A 27691-nucleotide genomic window follows, 5' to 3' on the forward strand; every position below is an offset into this window, starting at 1 on the left:
CTGGTAGATTAGGAAAACAACACCTATCGCCAAAGGCACTGAAAAAGGTGAAATGCTCCTTCATGCATTCAGGTTGCTACTATTTAAAAGCACATTTCCTGTCAAGTGGTGCCACTGCAGCGGTCACGACTGGGGTTTGCTTGGTCCATAAGAAATCATAACATTTCTCCACTGTGGTTCCCGAAATGCTTACTTTTCAGGCTGAAGAGTCTGTGTATCATGTCAACATAATTACATTTACAAAAAAAATTTAAAAATTGCAATGTTTATTCTGTGTGCCCAAAGTTGCTAACTCTCCAACACAGGTGCATAAATCTACACGCACCAAAAGAAAAATCAGTCTTAGATTAAAGTATTGTATTTTATTTGTCAAACGGCAAGTCACTGTGATCATTTAATTAGGCTTTCCATTTGCCTTTAGAAGTTATTTTATGTGGAGAAACAACTTGGAATAAACAATTTATAATAAAACAGACATTAAGAGTCATTATGACCACTCAAGTAGTCACTTTTGAATTAAAAATTATTCTCTGAATGGAAGGTGCTTGTACTTCTGCTTTTTGTATGCTTTGAAGGCAGATCATCAAGTTCTTCGGGCTGACTCCTTTGTTCAAAACATAAGGTTGGAAGTATGCAAACAATACAGTACAAAACCACACAGATAGTAATAAAAACAGCTTTTCCTTACTCTGCTTTTTTACTGTCTTGCAACTGCACCTTGACAAGTGTACAGAATATAAAATGGCACTGCTACTGCCTTGCAAATGATTTGTTTTCCCTATTTAGTTTCAGCAGACTCAGGGCTCTTATCAGTGCTCTCTGTTTTTGAGTCAGTGGAAGACTGCTGTTTCAGTTTCTCTGTATCAGCCTTTGGGGGTGCCACACTTTGTTCACCATCCACCTCCGTTTCCATGGTCATGGAATCTGGGGCACCACCTCCCTCCTCCCCCTCAGCCTTGGCTTTTGAACGGTCATCCTGTCTCTTCTCCCGGAAGACCTCGACCCCCAGCATTCTGAGGTAGTGAAAGCGTTCATTTTTCGGAACAAAGGCTCGGATGGAAGTCTTTCCTCTCCACCCGCACAGCTCAATGGGACACTGTGGAGCATCTTGATTCCTATGAGATAAAGAAGAGTCAAATGTTTTGTTTTTTACCTTTAAAAACAAATAATTGTGTAAGGATGGCAGACCATGGCAGTAGGTGGCAGTTAGAATTCAAATGCTAATTCTGTGGTGAGGTTTCCAAAAATGCTGCAATTTCAAGGTCAACAAAATTGCTTAAAATCATCTTAAAATTATGGATTACCTTTTAACTCCCGTCCATATTACCAAAGAGCATCATAATCTAGATCAGGGGTCGGCACCCTCCACATAACCAGGGGCCGCTATGGCGGCCCATAAAACAGCTTGTGGGCCACCACCGACAAAGCTGAACAATTTTTAACTCAATCATCATGTTGTAATATCTATACAATACCAACGAACTTACAGAAACACACTGGGCAAACCATGTAGTACAACTTACTGCATTCTTAAAAAAAAAAAGTCATTACTGCTATACCGCTGTTATTGTCTTTTCAGTCAACAATATTAAAACCATGCAGAATTCACAAAGTAAAACCACACAGAATTCAAACAGTGCTTAAACACTAATCTGTGAAATAGCAAAGATAAATAACTATTCACATTTACTAGCTGCCTATTACTTCTGCCTCTCAAAGAAAAAAAACTCCAAATTGCTTCATCAAAAGGTTTAAGTATCAATAGTACTTTTTGAAGGTACGTGGATTTTCACCCAAAAGCAGCTATAACACACACATATTCTATTAAATTCTAAAGGTACACCAGTAATTTAACATATAAGACGAGGGAGGGGGGAGGGGGGGGGGGGGGGGGGGGGGAGACGGGGGACGGAAAACTATTTAATTTGGCCAACTTCACCTCTGTCGTTCCGCTGGCTCAGCACTTTGCATACAGTTACTGTGTAAGTATTGATTATGTACTTCCACGTGACATTGGCTGTGTGCCTTGGAACTATTGTCTAACAACCACTGACATACTGTGTCCGGTGTGAGAAATTCACTCCAGCAACAATAAAACAGAAGCTGGCTGCGCAAGTGCAGAGGCTGCGGATCTAATTAATGTTTTTTAAATGTAATACATTGATAAAAAGAAAATTCGGAGGGGCCGCCACTAAACCTCAAATGGGCCGCCACTTGCCGACCCCTGATCTAGATAAACCAACCCCAGTCTCATGATCTGAACACAAACAGAAGTAATTTATGCTGGAGCCAACAAGTTATCAGCTTTGACATCAAGATGTACTTTTTAGGCTCTGAATTTACAGAATTCACTGGAACTCATAGGAAATGCCAAGCCAAGTTAAAAACAACTAGGCAAGCATTTGCAAAGATAAGGTGTCACTTAATAAGGCGCCAGTAACCTGCAGAATAACTTATACCAAATATTTCCAGATGTGCACAGCAGCATTATATAGTAGGTGGATATTACTTAGCCATTAAATGGGCTGTTCAGTACTTCAGATTATATTATTGGGGGATGATCGCTCTCCCTTTTGCTGGCTTTCACACATGAAAAATAAAAAAAAACTGCAAACTTTCTTGTTTGTATAATTTTTTTCACCAATTTAGTTTCAAGGCATGTTACAGACCTGGGCAGCAGCATACTAATACTGACTACTTGTCAAGAATGGATACGAAGTGAGGGTGTCTGATAGTGGCTCCCCATATGGACAATGGGAAATCTGAATGGTCAGTTTTCAGGTGTATAATATTGAGTATTTGTGTTTAACTGTGTTGTACTTGGATTTTAAATTAGTTACATTAAATATGGCTCTGAAGAAACAACACTAGGTGCATAAAACTAACTGTCCAATTGTTTTGCCACACACTTCTGAAAGACCAGTTTTGCAATGTTATCTTATTAAACTTTAATATACTGCAGAGAGCAAAACAAATTAAAAAAATATTAAAACATTTCTTCAGTTAGATTAGCATCTTTTAAATGCATGTAAAACAAATATGCATCCCAAGTGGGGGACAGTAAATATTAAAGACTTACTTTGGGTCAGGCTCATATCTCAGTACAATGCTTCCCATACCTGGAAGTGAAATAAAACAAATGCATCAACAATTTTAGATTTTGTCAAATAACAAGCAAACAATACTTCAATGCCCATTACAAATGCAGGGTCTGTAAACCAACCTTCACAAATAGCTTGTTTGAACCCATGACTACCAGGGTAATAAGTAGTAGGTATGGGTTGGTACACCGGTTTACCGTGGTTTAGGTACATTACAGTATTGATACTGTTCCATATTTACATTTGTCTGGATTATCAACCTTTACAGAATCAGTTTGATGTAATCGACTAAATTAACTTTACTGTAACATTATACTCAATTATCACAGATTTAGTACATTGTTTTAAATAATTGACGTATTTAATATAGCAATGACAAGGCTGTGCTATAAGAAAATGACTAATGTCTCAATTAAAACTAGCAAAATCAACTGCAGCAGGATAGCCTACTTATACTAGTTTTAAACAAGTTATTTACACAATAAGTTTTGTACAAACTCCACATGTGTAATAATCATTAGTCAAACAGTATTGGAAGCTTACTTGTGCAATGTCATGTGACATGTAGCTAGAAATCCAAGAACACGTTTTAGTATTAAAATACATTTTTAATTGTGTTGCTATACATATTTTATTTATCCAGTGCAAAAATTAAACAACTCATCTCTGCTCTTAAACAATAGCCTGTATTAATACATGTTTGTGCTTTAAGCAATAAGACCTATCATTTCCTAATTCTGTTTACCATCAGCTCAACAAAGTACTTATTTCATTTTATTACAGTTGTCAACATTGTACACACTGTAGTGCAGTGAAACTCGTTTGTCTAGAATCTTAACACTGTTCATGTCAGTGTTGAAATCCCGCAATATATATATATATATATATATATATATATATATTATATATATAATATATATATATATATATATATATATATATATATATATATTTTTTTTTACCCGATTACTTGGATAGTAAATACAAACTATAAAATGTTTAAATAGTTCCATGAAAGGAAGTGCAATTGGTTTGTTTAATTTTTGTGAATTACAGTAATTTACATTAGTCTTTCGTCATTTTTTTGTAAGCTTTTATTTTAGAACTTGCATGATGTACTATAACTGTGATATTAAAGTTACCACAGTATTTTATTTATCTATTTAATTTTAACAGTTATCATACCGTGCAAATTGTATATCGTCCCATCCCTAAGGGGCAAAAATCTGCACTCACCCAACTGCTTAGCCTGTGCATGTGACTGTGCTTCCAGTTTGCTGAGGAAGGGGTTTTCTTGTGTCAGAAGCACCTTGATATCTTCTACACTGACAGTAATGATCCTGGCATTAATATATGGGTAAAGAGTATAAATGCCCTGGTAGGAAATAAATAAAATAAGGAGTTGCATTCCATAGCCAGAACATCAGCGTATTTATTGTAACAAAACTAGAAAGGGTTAAATAAAAGGAAACTAAAATCTTGAAATTAGTTGACATGTGAACTGTAACACAAACAGCAATTTGGTGGGAATTATCCAATATATTAATTTATACAGTGGTTTGCAGAAGTATTCACCCCCAACCAATAATATCATATTTTGTTGAATTACAAATAATGGGTGCGGTTTTTCAGTTTTTCAAACCAACTTTTTTTTATTCAAAGCTGTAGTAGTTAAACTGAATACTGTTTATGAGGAGGAGGTTAAATGTCAGCAAAATTTTCAAAGAAAATTTACAAAAATGAAATTTACAGGTCAGTACTCGGTAGAGGCACCTTTTGCACTAAGTACTGCTTTTTGGATAGGTCTCTACTAGCTTTGCACAGTAGGATGGTGAGATTTTTGCCCATTCTTCACAGGAAAACTGCTCCAGTTATGATAAGTTTGTTGGGGATCGTTGATGGACTGCAATCTTCAAGTCTCTCCATAGATTTTCAATTGGATTCAAGTCAGGACTTTGACTGGGCCACTCAAGAACATTAATTCTCTTCTTCTTCAACCACTCCAGTGTGTCTTCAGCTTTGTGCTTCGGGTCATTGTCCTGCTGAAATGTGAATTTCCTCCCCAGTTTCAGAGTCTTGGCTGACTCAAACAGGTTTTCCTCAAGGATTCGTCTGTATTTTGCACCATCCATTCTCCCCTCTATCCAGACAAGCTTCCCAGTCCCTGCTGAAGAGAAGCATCCCCATAACATGATGCTGCCACCATGCTTGACAGTTGGGATGGTGTTGACTGGGTGATGTGCAGTGTTGGGCTTGCGCCAGACGTAACGCTTGGACCGAAAAGCTCAAATTTTGTCTCGTCTGACCACAAAGCCTTTTTCCACATGACTGCAGTATCATCTACATGCTTTTTCATAAACTCCTTAAGTATTTAAGATGAGGCTTTTTGAGTAATGGCTTCTTTCTTGCCACCCGTCCATACTGGCCAGCTTTGTGTACGGACCGGCTTATTGTTGATATGTGAACTCATCTCAGACACAGAACTTTGCAGATCTCTCAAGGTCATTGTTGGCTTCAGAGTGACATCTCGAACCAGTTTCTTGCTTGCCCGGCTGCTCAGCTTAAGAGGGCGACCTGATCTGGATAGAGTCTGGGAGGCATGATGCATCTTCCACTTCTTAATGATGAACTTCACTGTGCTGAGAGGGATAACCAGCACCTTTGAAATTTTCTTGTACCCTTCTCCTGCTCTGTGCCTCTCTACCACTTTACCCGACTTATTTTGAAAGCAACTTGGTCTTCATGGTTGCTTTGTTGGATCACTATGTGAGTTGCAGCTTGAAAGTGTTTATATACCCGAGGGAAATTATCTACAAGTTAAACCACTTTGAATACACAGGCTGAAAGCATTTCACTAATTTTGTGACCTTTCAAACAAATCATTTGCACCTGAGCTGATTTAGGGCTGCAGTAGCAAAGGTATTGAATACTTATGCAACTGAGATTAATCTGTTTATCTCTGTAAATCTTACTTATTTATATTCTATATGCATTTTTTAACTTTATCAATGTGGAACAGTGTGTTTAGATTCTACATGCAAAGTCTAATTTGAAAGCTTCGTAGAGTACACACAGGTGCAAAATATGAAAACTTTGCAGGGGGGGTGAATACTTCTGCAAACCACTATGTACACTGCCTATAGAAAGTCTACACCGCCCTTCAAAATTTTCACCTTTTGTTGCCTTATAGTCTGGAATTAAAATAGTTTTTTTTTTTTTTCTTAATTTATCTACACATTCTACCCCACAACTTCCAAGTGAAAAAAATATTTTAGAAATTTGTAGAAAATTAATTATAAAATAAAAACTGAAATAGCTTGGTTGGATAAGTGTCCACCCCCTTGTAATAGCAATTTCCTAAATTAGCTCAGGTGTAACCAATCACCTTCAAAATCACACACCAAGTTAAGTGGCCTCCATCTATGTTAAATTGTAGTGATTCACATGATTTCAGGATAAATTCAGCAGTTCCTGTAGGTTCCCTCTGCTGGGTAGTGCATTCCAAGCAAAGACTCAACCATGAGCACCAAGGCGCATTCAAAAGAACTCAGAGACAAAGTTGTTGAAAGGCACAGATCAGGGGATGGATATAAAAAAATAAAAATAAAAAGGCCTTGAATATGCCTTGGAGCACGGTCAAGACGATTATTAAGAAGTAGAAGGTGTATGGCACCACCAAGACCCTGCCTAGATCAGGCCATGCCTCCAAACTGGATGACCGAGCAAGAAGGAGACTGATCAGAGAGGCTACCAAGAGGCCAATTGCAACTTTGCAAGAGCTACAGGCTTTCATGGCCAAGACTGGTCAAAGTGTGCATGTGACAACAATATCCCAAGCACTCCACAAATCTGGCCTGTATTGTAGGGTGGCAAGAAGGAAGCCATTACTGAAGAAAGCCCACCTTGAATCCCGTTTGAAGTATGCAAAAAAACAATCAGGAGATTATGTGACCATGTGGGCAAAAAGTTTTGTGGGCTGACGAAACTAAAATGGAACTTTTTGGCCTAAATGCAAAGCGCTGTGTTTGGCTTAAACCCAACACAGTGCATCACCCAAAGAACACCCTCCCTACTGTGAAGCATGGTGGTGGCAGCATCATGTTATGGGAACATTTCTCATCGGCAGGTATTCGGTCACTTGTCAGGATAGAAGGAAAAATGAATGGAGCAAAGTACAGAGAAGTCCTTGAGGAAAACTGCTGCCATCTGCAAGAAAGCTGAAACTGGGACGGAAGTTCACCTGTCAGCATGACAACGTCCCAAAGCGCACAGCCAAAGCTACACTGGAGTGGCTAAGGAACAAAAAGGTAAATGTCCTTGAGTGGCCCAGTCCCCAAGGAACTTGACAGAGCTTGAACAGTTTTGTAAAGAAGAATGGTGAAATATTGCCAAATCTAGGTGTGCCATGTTGGTAGAGACCTATCCCAACAGACTCACAGCTGTAATTGCTGCCAAAGGTGCTTCCACCAAGTATTAACTCAGGGAGTGGAGAATTATCTAATTATGATCTTTCAGTTTTTTATTTTTAATATATAATTTTTTTTTTTTCTCTATAAAAACTTTTTCCCCTTAACAGTGTGGAGTATGGTGTGTAGATAAGTGGAAAACATTCCTCATTTAAATGCACTGACACAACAGACTTTCTATAGGCACTGTATGTATGTGTGTGTGTGTGTAATATACACACACACACACATATATATTTAGTTTGAGAAATATTTGCTAACAGTGACCTAACCTCAAAACAAGCAGGGAAGACAATTCAAGAAAACGGAAGGGTACCTCCTGCGCAAGCCTGAAGGCACATCCAAACTGTTCCCCATCATTATTACGGGACCAAACTTTAACACCTGTGTTAATAACCTTTCAAGAAAAAAAACAAACACAAGTCAAAAAAAATAGCAACATTCCCCCTTCTCTCCCCACTGTCCCTATCAAAACAAAAACTTGAATGCAGTCCAAGTACTGAAAAAGAAAATGAGTTGCCACTTCAGCACAATTTAAAACAGCACAACATTGTTTAAATGATAACCATTCTGTAAAACTTGAATTAAAACGTTTGAGGCATCGAGTGTGGAGGAGGCCTTACCTTCATGCGCTCGCTGTTGTTCAGCAGTACGTTTCGGAGCTCCTTGGATACCATGTACAGGTTTCGTTTCTTCCCCTCGTGAGTTCTAGTGAGCACATTCAGTTTGGGAAAGTTGGGTGCAAGGTTGTAAAACTTCCTGAAATTACAGATTCACAGTTAAATGCTGAGGAAAGTATTTTGGAGAAAGGAAGGGATCTTTCACTATTTGGAACATAGGGGATAATGGGAAAAATGGCATCTCCCTTATGTTTAAGTCCACGGCTAAAGGCAATGTGGGCTCAGAGTTGGGAGTTGGACAATTGAGGTAAGAATGCTTAAATTATTCAACAGACAAAAAGGCAGAATGGAATGCCTTGTTCCTTAAAAATCAAATACAAAAAGGACAAAGCAAAACATCACCATGTATTATCATAACAAATCAGGTTTTGCATTTAAACATGTCCTATCTGGACTTTCTCTGTACTATATTGAATAGTTCTTACTGGATTGGAGGGAACACAGGATCATCCTCAGACAGGAACACAAAGGGATCTTCTTTGAAGCCAAACAGCTTCATCTTCTTTGACGGAGGAGGGCTAGAAATAGAAAGTGTTTCATCATGTCAGCTGGGATGTTTGCAGATACAACACATCAATAGGCTTGTACACATTTAAAACTTAAAATGCAATCTATTACGCAGGAAACAAAATAATTTAAATAAATTAGATATAATCTTGCATAAACACATCTGTAAGCTGAAGCTACTGAACTAAGAGTATTTATTTTATAGGTGCAGTCAGTAGTAGTAGTAATAAAGTAGTATACAAGTACCACTTACACTAGATGTTAAAGACATTAATCATAGCATATTCAGTCCCTGTGTTTGCCTTAAAGTCCACCAGACTTTACAAAACTGCTTTTGCACCGCAGGACTTGAGCCAAACTTTTTGTATTAGGAACAAATGGCTCCTAGGCCAAAAAAAATTGGTCGCCAAATCCAATTTTGTGCCACTTTAGAAGCAAGCTGGTTGCTACTACATTCAACTGCTTAAAATACATCAAATTGCAAAGATGCTAAAAGGTGATACTAATAAAGTAACTTAATGTTTGTGCTCACCACTAAACAATGACTGCAATGAACTTGGCATGTTTACAGTGTATTTGAGATATTTTGCAAGTGTTGTGTATGGAATTGGTGACCGCACCTTAAATTATGTACACTTGTAATATGGGAAACAGAATGCTATAGCTGGCATGGTCTGTGCTAGCTGGTGAAGTGCTGATCTGAGATAGAGTGTAGATTCAGCAATTGTGATCCTTATGGAGCTAAAATAACAGCACTTTAGGTTCATGATATAAAAATTATCCAGTCAAAATGTTTAGTACAGTACATTTAACATGAGTAGTAAATCTACAATAGACTATCCTACTCACCCACATTTCCCACTACATAACATACAGTAATACCCAAACCCGAATTCTGCAGTCAGTGCAAGTCAGTATATTTTTTGAACAAATTCGTGGAACCGTTTTCTTTTTCATGTTTTCGTTCTTCTAAAACAAATCTTGCTCGGTAAATTAGGCTTAAGAGATTTGACTTCAACTCTAGGTGGTAACTCATGTCTGGTGCAGTCGTTAGCCCGCAACAATAATATTGGAGACCACTGGAAACAATTCCCAGCTATGCAAATGTAAATATATATACACACACACACATACACACACACCACATTCTCACGACAACGGAGAGCTTCTAATCTGCAAGGAAACCCGGACAGTCTATTATACCTGGGATACAGGGAAATGTGGCTGCTGGAGAAGATGCAGCAGACAAAAATAAAACCTATTTTGGCATTTGTATTTGATCAGATTGTTACCGTCCTTTTCACAGTCCAGTTTAAAACATGTAATTTGCTGGCTTATAAAATTATGATTATTATTATTCTTTAACAGACCAATGTCATAGTGCATTCATAAACAATGAAAAAAAAAATATACCAGATCAACTTATATACAAAATGTGTTATCAGTTTGAGAAAATAGGGGTAAACATTACAAAATAATCAAATAAACTATTTATAAATTGCTACAGTGCGTAAAACGCTATATGCGACCCTGCACTGAGCCAAATAGACTCAGAAGGAAGCTGAAGAAGATACAGCTCCACCGAAGAATACAGTAAATCTTCATGGACAACACCCATACCAGTTTTAATTTTCACTGAATATGCAAGCTGTGACGCAGTTCTCACCCACACACTCCATCTTGCTTGACAGTGCTCTCCCTAGAGGCCTCAAGGTCCTTTGGTTTGTCCTTCATCGCAGCTTCTACTGCCTCATCAGCAGTTTCAGCAGGGGTCTTTTCAGCTTCAGCTGCTGGCTCTGTCGTCTTATTCCCAAGCTAAATACATAAATATAAAATACACCTATGTGAACCTAGATAGGTTTCTGCAAAACAATGGCATGAAAAACTGTCCGATTATTACAACTCCCTAGGATTTCAGTGTCTGACCAGGATCCTTTCTACACTATAGTATAATGGACAGATTTCACAAAAAGGCAGCACTTGACATTTAGTGCTTCTAGCCCAAGTTGGGGGCTGGGGAGGGGGGTTGGACATTTAATTAAAGTTGCATCATGGCTGTGTTGCCAAGACAGACAAAGGGTAAACTGTTCGAGTCTTAGGAGCTTAGGCGTTGGTATTTATCTACAGGGCTAGTTGCAGCATGATTATCAAATCAACATAAAAATGCCTTTTAACTAATTTAGACTGGTGGGGCAACACGGCATAAATGTTCAAACATTACATAAAATCAGGCATTAGAGAGTCGGTTTGCTGGTGTTTTCAGTGTTTTTTGAGTAATAACACTTTGTTAGAGCAATCTACAATTGTGCATGTTTTGTTCCACAACTATTCTGAATGCATATAAACATTTTATCCAACAAACCAAAATCTATTCATTTAGTATCGATTTATATACATTACGGTATTGATAACTTTCCTTTTATAATACACTGCAAATATCATAATTTCAGTACACAATGGTTCATACTATGTTCGCGTTCCTATAAACAAAGTGAAGAAAAGGGTCATTTTCATATGACCCCCCCCCCCCCCCCCCATCCTGTACAACACAAGTGTCAGTACTACTCCATTTTCTCACCCAGCCACACACTTGAACATTTCATCCACATCTACCTAACTGTCAGTCACCATCATCACCACCACTTTGCCTTTGCATTTTTGTGTATTTATTTTATTAATTTATTTACTCATTCTACGTTAGTACTAGGTTGTTTTGAGCAAAATATAGAACTTAAAATGACAGTAATACATTATATGTCCATATAACACTGTACAACTTAGGGTGTTAACATTTTAAAATTCTGATCGTCTTTAAAAACAAATGTTAAAATTGCTATGCCTTTCTCAGCTTTTTGTCAAGTAAAATATAAAACAGCCAAAGTTTAAATCATTCTGTGAAAGAAAGTGTAATTTATTTTTTTATTTTTCTCCAGTGTCAGTGTTACTCAGGCGTCTCCTTGGAAAAAGGACAAAAACACACTTAAGCCACAGACATGACAGACCAGAGTGATCACAGCTGGTGCTTTCTACTATTTGTTTTTTAATTGTCTATTCTGGGCAGTTTCACTCATGCACAGGATCCTGGACATTCATTTTGGGAACCGCTAATAGGCACGAAAAGTGCACTTGTTGGATAATATGACAAACTGAGAACCAACAAAATGCTACAGTTTAGTTCATATGACATGTATTAGTTTCATAGTGCATTGCCATCTGTTTACTTGAAATGTATCCTGCATACTTAAATAACAATCCATGACAAACTTAAGATAAAAAATAAATCAATTATAAAACAATGCACCCTTCTAGATTTCCCGATTGGTGTTTCACCTCCAATACTGTTAAACGAGTATCATATCCAAACACACATTTTCACTGCAGGCTTACTCACACGGATATCCACATACTGTTGTGTTACATTTAACAAATAAATACAGTTACTGTTTAGCTATTGTTATTTACTGACTACACCTATTACCGGATTCTGCCGCCCAGTGTCCGTGAAGTTGTCATTAAGGCAAAAACGTTGACTCAGGCAGGATTAAAACACAGGCATTTTTGCAGAGGGAGTATTTTTAACATTAGGTATGTAGATTGTGTTTACAATTAGGCATGCTTAAAATTCAAAAGGTAGAGCAAAGCACACAGTTACGCTACAGAATCAAGAAGTACAGTTAACTTATTTATTGACTGGTGAGTTACAATTCAAAGTTGCTGCAGTATGTCCACTGTTTTGTCATTTCAAATATTTTCACCAAATAAAAACAAAACATTAAAACTTTAAAGCTACGGTGTGTAGTGAAAAAGCATGTCATGAAAAACCACATATGTAGGTGAAAACTGCTAGAACAGAAGTCACTCCATTTAAAAAAATAAAGAAACACCTTACATTTTCATTCCGCTAAAATAAAGTGCTTTGCTTAATCTCTGGAAGTAAGAAACTGCAGTGTCCAGTGTGAAAACAACAAGAAATAATAAATTAACATCCAAAGTAGCACAATAGCATTAAAATGTTCAATACAAAAAAAAAATGCCTGCTTACAAGCTCTTGCAGTGACTAAAACTAATTCTAAAATATGGATTGTAGCGCAACAAGAAAGTGTAATCAATCAGGGTGCAAAGTCTGTATCTGAATCATTAATGCACAGAGCGATAGTTCAAACTGGGGTGCTGATGCGGCAGAATCTGGTAATTACCAAAAAAAAAAAAAAAACCCCACAGGGCTTTAGAAGCAAAACAGTCCTTTTCCAAGCTTGCAGGAAACAGAAAAAACTGCCGATTATGCAGTTACCTGTGAACATTCTCTTCATTTAATAGTCTTTAGACGATCAGTGTTTTATTAATTATTTTACCTATCATAATTATACTACCAGGGAAAAATTCAATTTACTGCCCTCTGTGCTGCCTGTTATTTTTTCCCCTTGTAGTTGAATTCTTAACACCAGGCTCGAGAATCCTTTGCATTGGATGTGCATCAGAGAGAGTCCCAGTTCAAAATATATTTTTTTTCCTCTTCCTGCTGCCAATGGAAACTAACAGACCAATTTGCGGTCACATCTGCCTTATTTCCATCTACTGTATCATACATCAAAACACACTTGTTTAATATAAACATTTTAAAAGTGTAATATTTTTGGACTAACAAACAAGTCTTTCAGTTTTAGTTAGACATACTGAAAATGAGGCCAGTTTCTTGAGACCTTTTGGCTTTGTATGTTAAAACACTAGCCTTTGAAGGGCAAAAATAACCTTTTCGTGTAGTTTTCATGGGGGATTAAGTATCTAACCAGCTCACTACAGGTTTTATTTAGCCATTCATACTGTACCTTTGGATGGCACCTATTCCAAGGCATTGGGGCTTTCTTAACAAGCACAGCCACAAAGAAACCTCCTGTGTTCTGGTGATGAGGAAGTATCCGCATGCTGTAAACAAAAAGAAATATAAGAACATCCCACTGCAATACTAAATAAATATAAAAAATGGACAGAAGTATTACGGTTATGCCATTATTGATGCAGGGTGGAATCTTGACAGAGAATGAATACCCTTCATCAGTTGAAGCAGTATTGGTAATGGCAAGATCATTCAATACTGCCACTCTTTAGATACATAAAATAGACTGATTCGCACAGGACTAAAAATAACCACATAAACAGGTGGTTTTGGAATTTTTACCAACATCTGTGAAATTTAGTCCCCTGCGAACCGTCCATTTCTTTTATGCTAGATAATTTTTTCAGATGTCCTCAACACAATACCAGCCTTCACAATAAATCATAATATAAAAATTGGCATGATCTGTCATGAGATTCTACGGTTTAGTAAAACGCAACGACTGGGCATTGCCAAATTGGGGACGGACGAAAATACAAAACATAATTGTTGACTCTTAAATGGATCCTTTGAATGATGCATCTGAAGATATGTATGCATAAACACGAGGGACATAATGGTTATTCTAGCCTTTGGAAAAAGTACAACAAAATTAGTTATTTACACCTGGTTCATCATTTACAAATCACGCACAAAAGTGACTTTTCTGTCTGGCCACAACATCATATTCCATTTTAAATTTACCAAATTTCCTGTGTAAAAACTAATCCTCACCTGGGAGGTTACTAGACATCCTCCGCTTTCTGACCAACTCGGAGGACAACTGTTTTTTAGTCCCGTATGATGAGTCTCTTTACAAAAAAGTGTGCGAACCGAATTTTTAGTACAAGTGTAAAACAAGTGCCAGAAGGAAAGAAAAATCAGCATACTTGAAAAATCAACATTTATTAGAACAATTATTCACATGGCGAGCTAATTGTGCATGAGTTTGATATTTTACAGTCTACTGTATAGATGTGTATGTTTATTTGTGTACGCTTAATGTTCTTTGTACTCCAGATGCACTCTTAGCGATTGAAAAAAATACAGAGCTTCACACACTAAGGCGGTGATGTACAGTGCCGTGAAAAAGTATTTGCCCCCAGTCTGATTTTCTGCATTTTTTAAACATTTTTCACATTGAATTTGGTCAGATCTTTTTGTGGGTTGTAGTAGTATATAGAGGGAGTCCGAGAGAGTCTTTCATTTGTTTGGTGTGCAAGGTAATCAAACATGCAATCTTCAGGCGTGAAAAAGTTATTGCCCCACCTAGTTAACTCAACCCAATTAAAGGGATAATTAGGGTCAGCTGTTTGAATACTTTGGCCCTGCCCAATACAAATCTGTCTAACTTTGGCCCGTATCATTGAAGTTGTCAGCACACAGGTTCTAGAGGCACATCATGCCACGATCAAAAGAAATTCCCGAAGACCTACCGGGAAAAAAAAGTTGTTGAAGGCTATCGGTCTGGAGAAGGTTACAAAGCCATTTCTAAGGCTCTGGGGCTTCATCCAAATCAGTCAGAACCTTATTGTCCAAATAGAGAAAAATAGATTGAGACAGTAGTGAATATATATATATATATATATATATATATATATATATATATATATATATATATATATATATATATATATATATATATATATAGATATAATTTCCTAAGCATACAAGCATAACTGACCTCAGCTCCTTCTCAGAAAACTTTTCTTTTCCGTGCACGAAGAGAACTTTGCTGCCTTTTATTTAAATTCCCCTAGCGGTCTATGGGTAGCCGCAATCGGCTATGTTCAATTTCACCCTATGCCTCCCTAACTCACTGTGCAAATGCAGCAATTGGTAATGAAACTCCACTAAACTTTGCAGAGACAGCAAAGTCTTTTGTGAACCAGCCAGACCTGTCTGTGTTTACATACATAGTTTGAGGGACAGGCTGTTCTCTTTAAAGATATGTCCTTGATCATTGTTTCTAGCACCACTGCTACCACACTTGCAGATTGCCTGCAGATGATCCCCCACCCCCACCCCCTCACAAAAAAAAAGAAAATTCTATTTCAAAGGAAAACGAAAATGCCCAATACATGCTAGTAATTACTATTCTGATATTCTAAACTTTAGAAATAGGTTTACTTGGAAGTATGTGCATGTACATACATCCCATGTAATAACTGTGTTAGCTATTGTATCTATATCCTATCCATATATTCTATGTTTTATTTAATACAATCTGTGAAAAAAATTGCAACTATTTGTTTTATACTTTGTTTTTTCATTTTGTTAGTGTGAAAGTGAAATAGACAAAGTATAATTACACGGTCATATACATAGAAAACGCTGCTCGAATGGAATGCATGAAGTAGGACAAAATGATATGATTTATATTTATTCTTTCTACTTGTAAATCTGTATTATGGACAGACATATAATGTAATAATCAAATGTAGAAATTTGGGAACTTTTTTTTTTTATATAAATACAGCAGAACCTTGGAGTTCTGAGTAACTTGGGAATGGAGGTTGTTTGTAAGTCTGAAATGTCAGAAGCTCTGAAAATTTGTTTTCAGTGGGGTAATAATCGCGTACACCTGGTACCTACACATCAATCTGGAGAATAATACAAGGATACCGCACAGTAATGTAATAGTCATGTCGTTATCATCCTAAAGTTTTTTAAACAGCACTATAAAAATGTAAAAAGGCTAAATTTAAGATACCATTGAAATCGTAACTCTACCAAAAAAAACTGATATAAATGTCCAGGAAAACCTGGTTTAACAATAGTGCTTGCTTTTAAACAAAATGAATTCATGCAGTTTGCTCAGCAATTCAGCCTCATTTGGCTTAGGGGGGTGGGACCGTGCTGTGTTTATAACTAAAACTTTCCTAGTAAAATTGTCCATACTTGTTTTGAGATCTGCCTCACCTTTCTGGATACATTTGTTGGTACAGTAATTTTGCATTATCTATGACCAGCATGCCATTGAGGAGTGCCTATCTGCATGGGTGAAAGTGGCCAATGATCATTTTGACAAACTCCTTGGGCAAAACCAATCTTTTGGCCAAAGCTCTGGGGTTGTACATGAAATATCTCTGCTTAACTCAATCAGATGTGGTTAATACAGGGTTCATAAAGATTTCTGATACAAATTTCTATGACTTTTCAAAGGACCTTCAAGGACATTCTGATCATTTCAAAAGACATAATTTAAAGAGTTTAACAATTTTCAATGTTGATAACTAATAACCAAGTACAAAAATAAAGATTTTGCATGGGTTTATTTAACTGTATAATAACAACAACAACAACAAAAAATTGTACTAATTTTTCAAGTACAGATAAGCTCTGGACCAGTAAACTTTCTTATTCAGTAACAGAGTCAGTTTTGATACCTATAGCTGAGTGATTCATTCTAAAAGAAAACAATTCAGTGTTTTAATCAATATCAGAAGCAATAGTCAAAAAAATTGTGTCAAAATCATAGGTTAAAGTGGGGGGCAAACTGAAGAACTAACTGCCCTTGATAAAGGTATGTTAAACATACCGAAACGTTGGGAAGCTGGCCGTTTGAGCTAAAACTTATATATACTCAGTTTTAATCAAAAGTTTACATACCCCAATGGAAATTTATAATTTCTAGAAATTTTTCAAACAAAGAATTATAGGAAAATAATTTGTTGCAATTTTTTTTTTTGTGGATGAGGAAAAAAAAAAAAGTTACAAGAAGTAAATGGTAAGCTTTTGTTGTGAATAATACAATTCTCAAGACAACACTGCCTCTGAATCTACCCAAGCTTGCCTTGTCAAAATTCAAACCGTTCTATTTTTTTGTGCACAGAAGTTGGTCGCTGATAGGCTATTTTTCTCAATTTGTTTCAGAAATCTATATACTCTGAAATGTCATTTCATTGTATGCATGGTTGAGTGATTGAGTGAGTGTTTGGTAGACCAGTCAGTTCGTAAGTTTGGTGTTCGGAACTCTGAGGTTCTACTGTACATGCATTTCTTGATTTAATTTTTTTTTTTAACATCTAGATCTGTATTATAACTACATAAACGCATTTGCTTTATAATAACGGCCATGGCGTTTGCCAGTTAATGAATTCAGATTCCTGGGCAGGTGTGTGACCAACCAAGCACAGATATTTTATAAAACCAGCAGTGGTCCTGAGGAAACTGGAGACAGTGTTGAGTGCTGGGGTTGAGAAGCCACTGTTACACAGAAGACCAGGCACAGTGCATAAAAAACATGAACTACGTCAAATATAGGTTTGAGTTAACACAGGAAGTGCTTATTGGTACACTTTTAAATTCTAAGGAAGTTACAAGCTCACCAGTGCCATCAACCAATATAAACAAACTTACGGTACCACTTTTCCTTAAACATAACAAATACTTCCGTGTAGTAATAATAAAAAACAAAAAATAGTATTCATACTAGTCTTTGTCACCTGAATGGCTATTGCCAAACGCATTGGCCCGATCTTTAGGGGTGATTTTTTTTTTTATCGTTTGTCGGCATCTTTACAGCTTGTTTGGTAGTAACAATGCACTGGATACTGAAGTAAACTGCAGCTATGTTATGACAGTGCACCTCGCTCAACCTTGACCTCTGTACACAAGAAGCAGTTTTATTGATCAAGTATGTTTACGTAAATCTAAAGCAAAACTGCCGATGTGAAGATTATATATGATTATTGTATTGATTTGGTTATCAAACAAACAAAAAAAGCCTTGCATGTTTTTTTCCCCGTCCCAAGTGTAAAACAAAAAATTCTGCCTACATAGAAAAATCATGTTTTTCCACAGCAAATGGATCCCTGATTATAACTACAAGTTCAATAGTGATATATATAAAAAAAAAAAAAAAAAAAAAAAAAAGTCCAAAAAATCCCTCTAGTTTACCTATGGTAACAATGGATATTAAAATGTATATTCTATTGTTGAAGAGATACCTCCAAATGGTAGAAAATAATAAATCTAAATGGCGCTTTAATTATTTTGGCACCATACTTTCCGCCGCTAAAACAGAATTAACATTGTGACCTCTCTTCTTCATTTTAACATTGACAGTGATGCCAAAAGAATTATAACCTGGGTCATATTTTTGTGACCTGCTCAATGACTTGGATGTAGATGCCTGAACACAGTAATCCTCGTGTTTCCTCTTCCACATAACAAAGGCCTCCATCTTAATAAAGCACTTGATAAAGCTATTCCGATCCACCGCACCAACACATCTTTCTTTTAACATTACGCCAATAAAAATGTCTTACTGTATATTAAACTCGTTGCTAATGACACCGTCCACCAACGTTAAATGCAGCCAATGGTCGGTGTCATTAGCAAGGAGTCTGAACAAAAACATCACAACCAATTCAACATACGGTACGACACTTCTGCGACACACCCAGGCGTTGAGACACACAGTTTGGAAAACACTGGGTTAAGCAATCATCCGAGTCTGACCGCACTGCTCAGCGTCATGAGACCAAAGTGCCCTCTAGTGTTTACATAGCATAAAGCCTTATAAAGTTTTACACTGTAGACTGACTAAACCAAGAGTAGTTAGAAATTGATACAGCCTTAAATTGCTCATGGCTTATATACATACCACCTCTCCAGCTTCATTTCTTTGAGCTTTTCTGGATCAGTTGGAGGGAACATTGTAGGACGGATCTGTGTGTGTCTGTTCTGTGGTACTTCTGACCAATTTGTATACCATTCACCAGTTTTAGTCATGAGCTGCAAAAAAAAAAAAAAAAGTTAGAAAGAATAATTAAGATAGTAAAAATAAAACCCTCAATAATTTGGTAAATTACTCCACACTTAAGATTGAAACAAAGAAATGGAGGGTTCCCAGTTTGGTACATAAAGAAGATGTAAGTTAACAATAACTGAATTATTGTTAAAAACTAAATGTGTACATTATAATACAAGAAGAACAAACCTTCCAGGATGTAACCCCAGGCATCCACTTCAATCCAGACACCTCACTGGCAACGTCAGCAAGTTCTAAGGCACCTGAAACAAACAAGCGGTCTCTCTCAGCAGTGCTTTCTGAATACACGATAACATTTCAAGACATTTCCAAAACAAATTTTAGTTATTCAAAACAGTTAAAATAAATAAATAAATCAAAAGGACATATTATTGTGACAGAAATACTATGCATCTTGGTTTTAAATCGCCCTCTCGACCTGTGACCCAGCAGGAACAGAGTTCTTTGGCCTGAGTTCTTTCCCTGGGTCGGGAAGTCAGTCAGTCAGGAAAACTACGAGACTCCATTGCAAGAACGTATTGACCCAGAAGGGAAACTACATAGCAGCCACAGATTGTAAAGGCAGCTGCGCTCGTTTACCAAGGGGTCATGCATGACAGCATAAAAGGGGTGCTGAGAATCGTAATCTGTTGCTTTGCATTGGTTTGTAGTAAGAATCAGAAGGACAGTAAAAGCATATCTAAAACTAAAATACCGAGTGTTGTGTTTTGTTTTCAGGGTTCGACATTAACCATGGCCCAGGGCCGGTAGTTACGAAGCACCACAGGCCCAACTGGGCCAGTTACATTTAACTAGTATAATATATATAGTGCATATGGCTTCCGTTTCATGAATCCAGGAAAACGGGTCAGTGTGTCAAAAAGCTGAAAATTAATTTACAAACCATTTTTTAAAAACATAACTACGAACTAATCCTAACTTTTCCGCCGCGCATCACATTTGTTGTACAGTCAGATTCTGAGCCTACGTACCGAAGTGCTGTGTTGATACTCGTTCCCGCAGCACATCTTTTACAAATTGGTTTTCTACAACAAAGCAACCAATAAGCTAAAAGGAAAGTGCTGAAATCAGCAAATCAAAGAATGTAATTATGAAAAAAAATAAAGACGAACTTTTGGAGTGGAGGCTTCATTATGACAGAGAAAAAAAAAAAGTAACGTTTTGCCTTGTTTGGCGTCAGTGTCCCAGACTTGCAGATAAAACAGCACCTTTATTTGTTGTGAATTCAACATTTCGTTTACATCATATCCAGCTTCACAGTAAGAAGTCCCGATGGATACCCAGATATGCAATCGAATTGTCCAACTTTTTGATTTGGGATCCGATGTGTTCAGGTCAAAAATGCCATTCACAATCTTTCCAGGACTCGTTGGTATCACTCAGCAAGATTGGCGCTGACTTGGGAGAGGCTACACAACAACAACACTGCTCTGAGTAGGATTGTAATTATTTTGTATTATGAATATTGTTAATAGTGTTTATTATTAGGGAATTTCAAATAGTTTCCTATTTGAATACACAGGGTGCAACCTTTTTGTGTATTCGATTACCCGAACTCTGGTCCTTTACGCTACCAAGAGCAAAAGGTAAATGCGTGTGCAAGCAGACAGCATAACAGTGCAAGCTGGTAAAGTTTAGCCGGGTTCACAAAGTGTTAAAACATTTCTTCGCTCTGTACCCTATTTCCTTAGGCAAACGTTTTTTCTTTTGTTTACTGAATTAAAATATACAGAACTCAATAAACAGCAATGTCACAGCGCGTATCTCTTCCAATTAAAGCAACAGTAGCATAATATTGTGCAAACCACTAAATAATTTTTGCTGTAGTGTATTCAGAACAAAATAACACCTATCATATAGCAACCTAAATATTCTACATCTGTTTAATTCTGACAATTTATAACATAATCTTAGTGTAAATATTGTAACCTGGCCAAAATAGAAAATATATTCCAACATACAATAGTTTAACATTACTAATTACAACTAGCCACCAAGTACTGACATCAGATGAATCGAAGTCAAGTTACTTTATTTATTCAATAACCTGTAAATAATTCAAAACAAGGATACCCGGTAGTACTTTTAATTGTCAGTGCAAATGTTGTCGTTACTCAGTCCATTCACAGAAAGGCAACAGTAGATGTTTTACATTGAACTATAGCCCAGAATTAAAAAAAAAAAACTCCTTTCCAACTCTTGCCTTTTCTTATAGTTACTGCGTTGTTGTGCTTAACGTTTAGTATGTCTTTATATTCATCATAATGTTAAATAACCTTTCTAATTTCAATGTTACCCAAGTTTGGATTACTGTACTTCTTTTAGCACTTGCTATATACATGGTAAATGGCTGAAGTAACATATTGAAAGGCTTTGTTTATCCACTTTTTTTTGAGACGTGGGCGCTCTTTGGTTACCATACACAATTAGAAACATACTGAAAATAAAAACCATCATGAACAAAACAAATATTGGGCCAGATAAAATTGCATCCGAGCCAGTAAAAACACTAGCTCAGTGGCCCGAGGGGCCAGTAGTTAAAAATCTAAACGTATATATATGTAAATAAAAATATAAAATCATCATATTCATTATAATTAGTGATTATACTATGCTTGGCGACAAGGATGTAGGCTATTCCCAGAGAGAAGTCATCAACACATTGGCCCAACTATTTCTCCTCAACTCCCTTTAAAACGGTGTAGTCGTTGTAATGAATCCACTTTGAAAATAGCTTCTCTCCTCTCTTTTTACATTTGTTTTGCTTCATATGAGCAATTTAAACAAACCAGGCTATCAACAAGGTCTTTAACAGCAGAGAGCACATTCTAAACCAGAACAACTTCACAAAGACATGCATTTTGATTAACATGACAATTCAGCAATTATGACTCTCAACGATTAACACACACACCGATAACTCACCTTCACTTTTCTCCAGCAGTGATGCAATAACAGCCTCATCTTCAATAGGGTTCAGAGAGCACGTAGAATAGACCATCCTTCCACCTACTGCCAGCTGCTCAACCCCACGGACTGCAATTCTCATCTGCAGCCTATTTATATATAAAACCAGACTAGTTTGTTTTTAGCAAGTATAAACCAGATCATACCATTTTAGCTAGCTTATATATGTAAATTGGTAACCCGAGACATGTTTTACCTACGTTCATCTTAGACCAGCAGATGCCAAACCAACTTCTAGATTCCACTAAATTTTCTCAAAGCTGCTTGAGTTGGATTAACAACCCTCAAAAAAATTCCATCAGGTTTTTCTTGTGATTTATTAGATGCCACACAATCCAGGTACTTACCCATGTAAATGAAGACTGTTGCTTGTTGTCCATTTTTTCCACACATCAATGTTCTTTCTCATAGTCCCATCACCACTGTTTGGAAAAATACAGTATAAATGCAATATTTTCTTATTTTCTATTAAATATTGATATAGCTGTTTAAGTAACCACATATTTAGCCATTACCTTTATTTATTTAAAACAGTGACAGTATATACTGTTAAGATTAAATAGACCCTTGAAAGTTCTGAAAAATGTCTAAAACAATGGCAATGGGACATTTCTGCTCTAAATGTTTAAAATTTGCATTGGATTACAATTAAGCAAAATACTTATGGTTAGAAGCTTGTAAGCAGAGCATTAATCAATGCAGTGCAAATGGGCAGAAATTAAGAATGTGGTGGCGATGGAATAAAAACATTGGGGTTTTACTTTAACTTTGTCATAAGCACAGCTGGTGACAGAGGAACAATAAATTACAGAAAGGCAATATAAACAAACCACTTCACATTAAGTTGCACAGGGCAACAGTTGTAAAACATAAATCATGTAAGATCACTAGCATAGCCATTACAAAATCCCTGCACTGTAAACAGCTGCTGCAGTGCGAGTGCCTCCCTGCAGATTGTAAATATGAACATGAACAATAGCCCTTCCACAAGTGTGAACATTTTGGCCATTGTTGGATTCTCACTGTAGCAATTTTTCAGCCTACTTTACAAAACAAACAGGAACAGATTTGCAAGAAATTTAAGAGTGTTACTTTACCTGCAAGGCACGTCACACAAAATCCTGTCATAGAAAAGAATATCCTTTTTGCCATCACAGTCTATCTGAAGCCTCGGAATGTTGGAAGCATCGTGGTTTACAACCATAATACAAGGACTGTTTAATCTCTTTGCCTGGTGAACCAGTAGGTAACAACGCTTGTTGTCCACATCGTTGGCAATAACCAAACCCTCTGGGGAATTGAAATACAAGTCTTTAATGATGATGTCCACAAAAAACAAACACTATTTGGAATCACTACATTTTAAACACCCAAGGCATTCCCTACACCAATATAGAACACAAATAAAGCATACAAGCCACAGGTCCAGATGCATGTCCTGCAAAAATACTCATTTCCGGATTAGAGTTTCATAACTCAATTACAAGATAGCACTGACATTGTATACTTAGGGCTGGTTTATATTTCTGTCGCATACTCAGATGCAGACAGCTATAAAAGCTGTGCAGCTTCACTATTTGCTGTAGGATGGACGCATCGTGTTACAGCCCTTTTTACTGTGTAGCCGTCGTTCATACTTTAAATACAGACGTAATTGGACAAATTTACATTTTAGGAGATGTGCTAAGTTTTTACCTCTTAAAGAAGAGGTTACATAAATGTAGATGTTTACAAACTTCTTCTATTAAAAGTTCCTTGAAGTCTTGCTCCATAATGGTTACCAGCGTACAACCATGCAGAAAATGTTGACATTTTGCATCATCATTTGACCTCATTGTACGACTTTCCAGAAAAGACACACATCGCAATACTGTGGATGACATAATTTGGACCTGTCATACAGGGTCAGAGACCCTCAACTCCAACCAGAAATTATGTTGCAGTCTGAACTATGAACCAACCTTAAGTCTTCATTGTATGGAATGTCAGCACCACAGGATACTTTTTGCTACATTTGCCTGCATCACATTAACATCCATGGCAACCAATCGAAATAGTCACATTATTACACTAGAAAAACAACAAACATTTCCAGGTACTTCAATATGTAAAGTTAAAAGAATACGAGATGGTGAGGTCCCTTGGAACATTTGGTGTGGAATGACTTAATGGTCACTTATTTTTTTTAAAGTTAGATTCCAGTGGGCTAAAAAAAAAAAAAAAAAAAAAAAAACTAAAAGCAGACGCATTTTCTGAAATTCTGAGGATTACCTGGAAAGGGAATATCCATGTCAGAGTGTAGCATTTCAATCAATTGTGCCGTCTTTGAGCCAGGAGCAGCACACATGTCTAGAATCTAATTGGAGAACACTCAGTCTTTTTAAAACAACTTGTTACAAGTACACAGAAAATGCCTGAATTATTCCTACTAAAACTTCAATAATACTTTTCTTGGGTACTTGGTAGGTTTTTTATAATGTCAATATAAAAAAAAATATATATATATATTCTTAGGCAAAGTAAAGTAAATTAGTACCAGCTGCAGCCAGGCCTCATGTTGGCATGCACCATTAGAGTTACCACTAATAGATATGCAAGCACACCTCAAAACCTGCTATGCACTACTGGACCAGATTACAGCCAGGCTTGTGGAGGCTTGAAAGACTAGCTGGATATAAAAAAAACACTATGGACATGAAGCACATATTGCACACAGCACTTTTTTTTTTTTTTTTTTAAATACTTTAAAATTATCACTTGACAAAATATGTTGCATTGCAATTGATTTTATGAGTCCTGTTCTAAATTGAACTCTCATTAGTGTAGTAAAATGTATTTACTTCACAAGAAAATGACTGCAAACATTTATTTACCCATCCCCCACCTACCTTATGATGAGGCTCTATTTTAAGAAGCAGAGGAGGGATCATACTGACAGCTTCCTGTCGGCTGATGTTGCCCTGTGAAAAAGTAAGTGTTTTACTGCTGGAAAATCTAGCATTACACACTTTTTTTTTGTTTCGTTAATTAACCCTATTCTGTACACTTGCAGCCCAGCATGATACAATGTCTTAATACATTATATCATGCTGAGTAATGTTATACTTTTGAAGTATACTAAAACCATAACATTATAAAAAGGGAACATGGTGAATCAAGCAATGATGCGGTTTAATTTTATTTTTTTGAGGAACCAAAGATATCAGAGAAACTGTCTCTCTATCACAGCAAAGTAATAAAACATTTAGCACAGTAAAAAAACTTACAGATTCAGTTTCACTAACTAGAAACTGGTGAAACTTTTCTAGCAGGGGTGACTTCCGCAGAATTTTCCTGCTCATGTTGGTGTGCCATGCCAGCTCATCTGGGTACCTGTGTTTTTAAAAGAGACACCATAAATATATTGCTTTCATTTCTATGCAAAGCACACTATGGTTGGGGTTTCAAGTGTTCTTACCAGCTTAGTGGCTGTGGAGCCTCTATCTTTTGGCCATCCACCTCTAGATCTTGTATTTCCTTGAAATACTTTTCCTTCAAGCAATGAAGAATCTCTTTCGCATGGCTGATTTAAAAACAACATACGTTAATTAGTTTAAGAAAAAACCCTTATGGAGACATACAGTAGTTCAATATCTTTAGTACAAAACAGGGCAATGTACCCTTGACACAAAAAATACATTTGAAAAAGATGAAGTTGCAAATATTTGCAAAGTGGTTAAATACTGAGAGTACACGATTTCAAATATTCAATACATTATTTATTAACCTGGATGTGCTGTTATTAGGTATTAAAATATTTAATAAGCTTTAAAAGACCTCTCTCTCAGTATTACATTATTACAGCTCAGAATAAAAAAATAGTTCTGAATGTGTTAAATCACTTTATCAAAATCCAATTTGACTGCAAGCTACTCAGGAGAATACTGTAATTAACAGACAGCGACCGTTCTTTTGGGCACCATTTTATGTAGACAATGGCATTACTGATCTTTTCTAAATGGTGCAAAGTAATTTACACTTGCTATTTCACTCTATGTGCGATCTGTATTGTATATGTCCATCCTCTGGCCAGATCTATATGGATACAATATCAGTACTTTACCTTTTATAGCCTGTAATCCTAATCGTGGCAGGCAAAGGTTCCCTCATTGCCTCCATAAACTGCTCCCATTCTCCCTCTGGAACAATCTTCAGCTCTTGATAATACTGTTCAAAAAGTTTGTTTTCCTTGATAATATCAGCATATCCAGCTCCCCAGCCCTAGAAACAAGGATAAAGCAATGAAAGTAAGTTTGCTTAATGTATGTGTATATTAAATGGGAGAAACTAAATAAATATATAAATAAATAAATAATGAAGCAAACAATATCCAGTGGTAACAAAAGCACGACAATCATTTTTACACAAGTAACCTAAACTGTACTGGGGATTACAATATATATATATACATACATATATATATATATATATATATATATATATATATATATATATATATATATATATATATATATACATACACACATATATACACACACACACACACACACACACACAATAAAGAAAGCACAGGCACCAAAAAGTGGTTTCTGCCAACAAAACATGGTATGGTATCTGCAATGGGTGGCATGTTGCCCGTTTTACTTTAGTTTAATTCCAATGAGAAAATAATTGAGACAACGTGGGGGTCTATACTGTATTTCCACGCTGAATAGTGGCGTGAAGAGAAAAAATGTCATGGCTGGGACGAGGTAACCCAGTCATACTTAACTAATCGTGCATTACACACAAACCATCAGAATTTAACACAATCTCTAGACTAGGAACATTTGCCACGAATTAAGCCGCCGACGTTACATACGAAATCACATTTTTGTCTACTATTTCAGCCAACTGAAATTATTTGAAATCTTGTTATTGTTATTTTTTTTTTTTTTTTAATTGAATTGCACCGAAACCAGGCTTTACAGAATAAAAACACTGAAATTCTACAGCGTAATAACACAGGAATGTTGTTGTTGTTGTTATTATTATTTAAACCTGTTCTGTTTACGTACAGCATTATCTCCACTCCTTCCTCCGGGTTCACCGTTCCTGTCTTGTTGGTTTTTCTGTCTGTTTCTGTTCTTTTTGCCCATTTTCGAGACGCAGACTACTCTGGAGATAAACCTGAGAAAAAATATTTTGGAAGAGGAAAATGAATACTGCACTACCCTGCCAAACACTGCGAGCAAAGTAACCCACATACACACATACAGTCCAACTCCAACGCTGAAGACAAACTCATGTGCTGCACGCAGCAGCGACACGAAGGGAAA

The 27691-nt window shown here is 36.6% G+C and overlaps 1 protein-coding gene across 2 annotated transcripts; it reads right to left on the bottom strand.

Annotated features, from left to right (window-relative positions):
- Positions 1-347: 347 nt before the first annotated feature.
- Positions 348-27675, bottom strand: LOC121314785 (RNA cytosine-C(5)-methyltransferase NSUN2-like). 2 transcript variants are annotated; one of them, XM_041248457.1, is made up of 19 exons: positions 27431-27675; positions 26476-26633; positions 25831-25935; positions 25640-25745; positions 25262-25333; positions 24645-24729; positions 23471-23663; positions 22721-22795; positions 22332-22462; positions 19575-19648; positions 19239-19369; positions 13581-13677; positions 10421-10569; positions 8673-8765; positions 8191-8326; positions 7884-7964; positions 4338-4476; positions 3080-3119; positions 348-1115 (listed from the first exon to the last, which is right to left on the bottom strand). In XM_041248457.1, exons 1-19 carry the CDS (start codon positions 27617-27619, stop codon positions 779-781), a joined length of 2391 nt encoding a protein of 796 aa, XP_041104391.1. In that variant the 5' UTR covers positions 27620-27675; the 3' UTR covers positions 348-778. The 2 variants fall into 2 exon arrangements, with proteins under 2 accessions (XP_041104391.1, XP_041104392.1); XM_041248458.1 differs by having other exon boundaries at positions 1064-1115; positions 4338-4441.
- Positions 27676-27691: the final 16 nt, after the last annotated feature.

This window comes from Polyodon spathula, chromosome 4, assembly GCF_017654505.1.
Source record: "Polyodon spathula isolate WHYD16114869_AA chromosome 4, ASM1765450v1, whole genome shotgun sequence".
In the NCBI taxonomy this organism is placed as follows: domain Eukaryota; kingdom Metazoa; phylum Chordata; class Actinopteri; order Acipenseriformes; family Polyodontidae; genus Polyodon; species Polyodon spathula.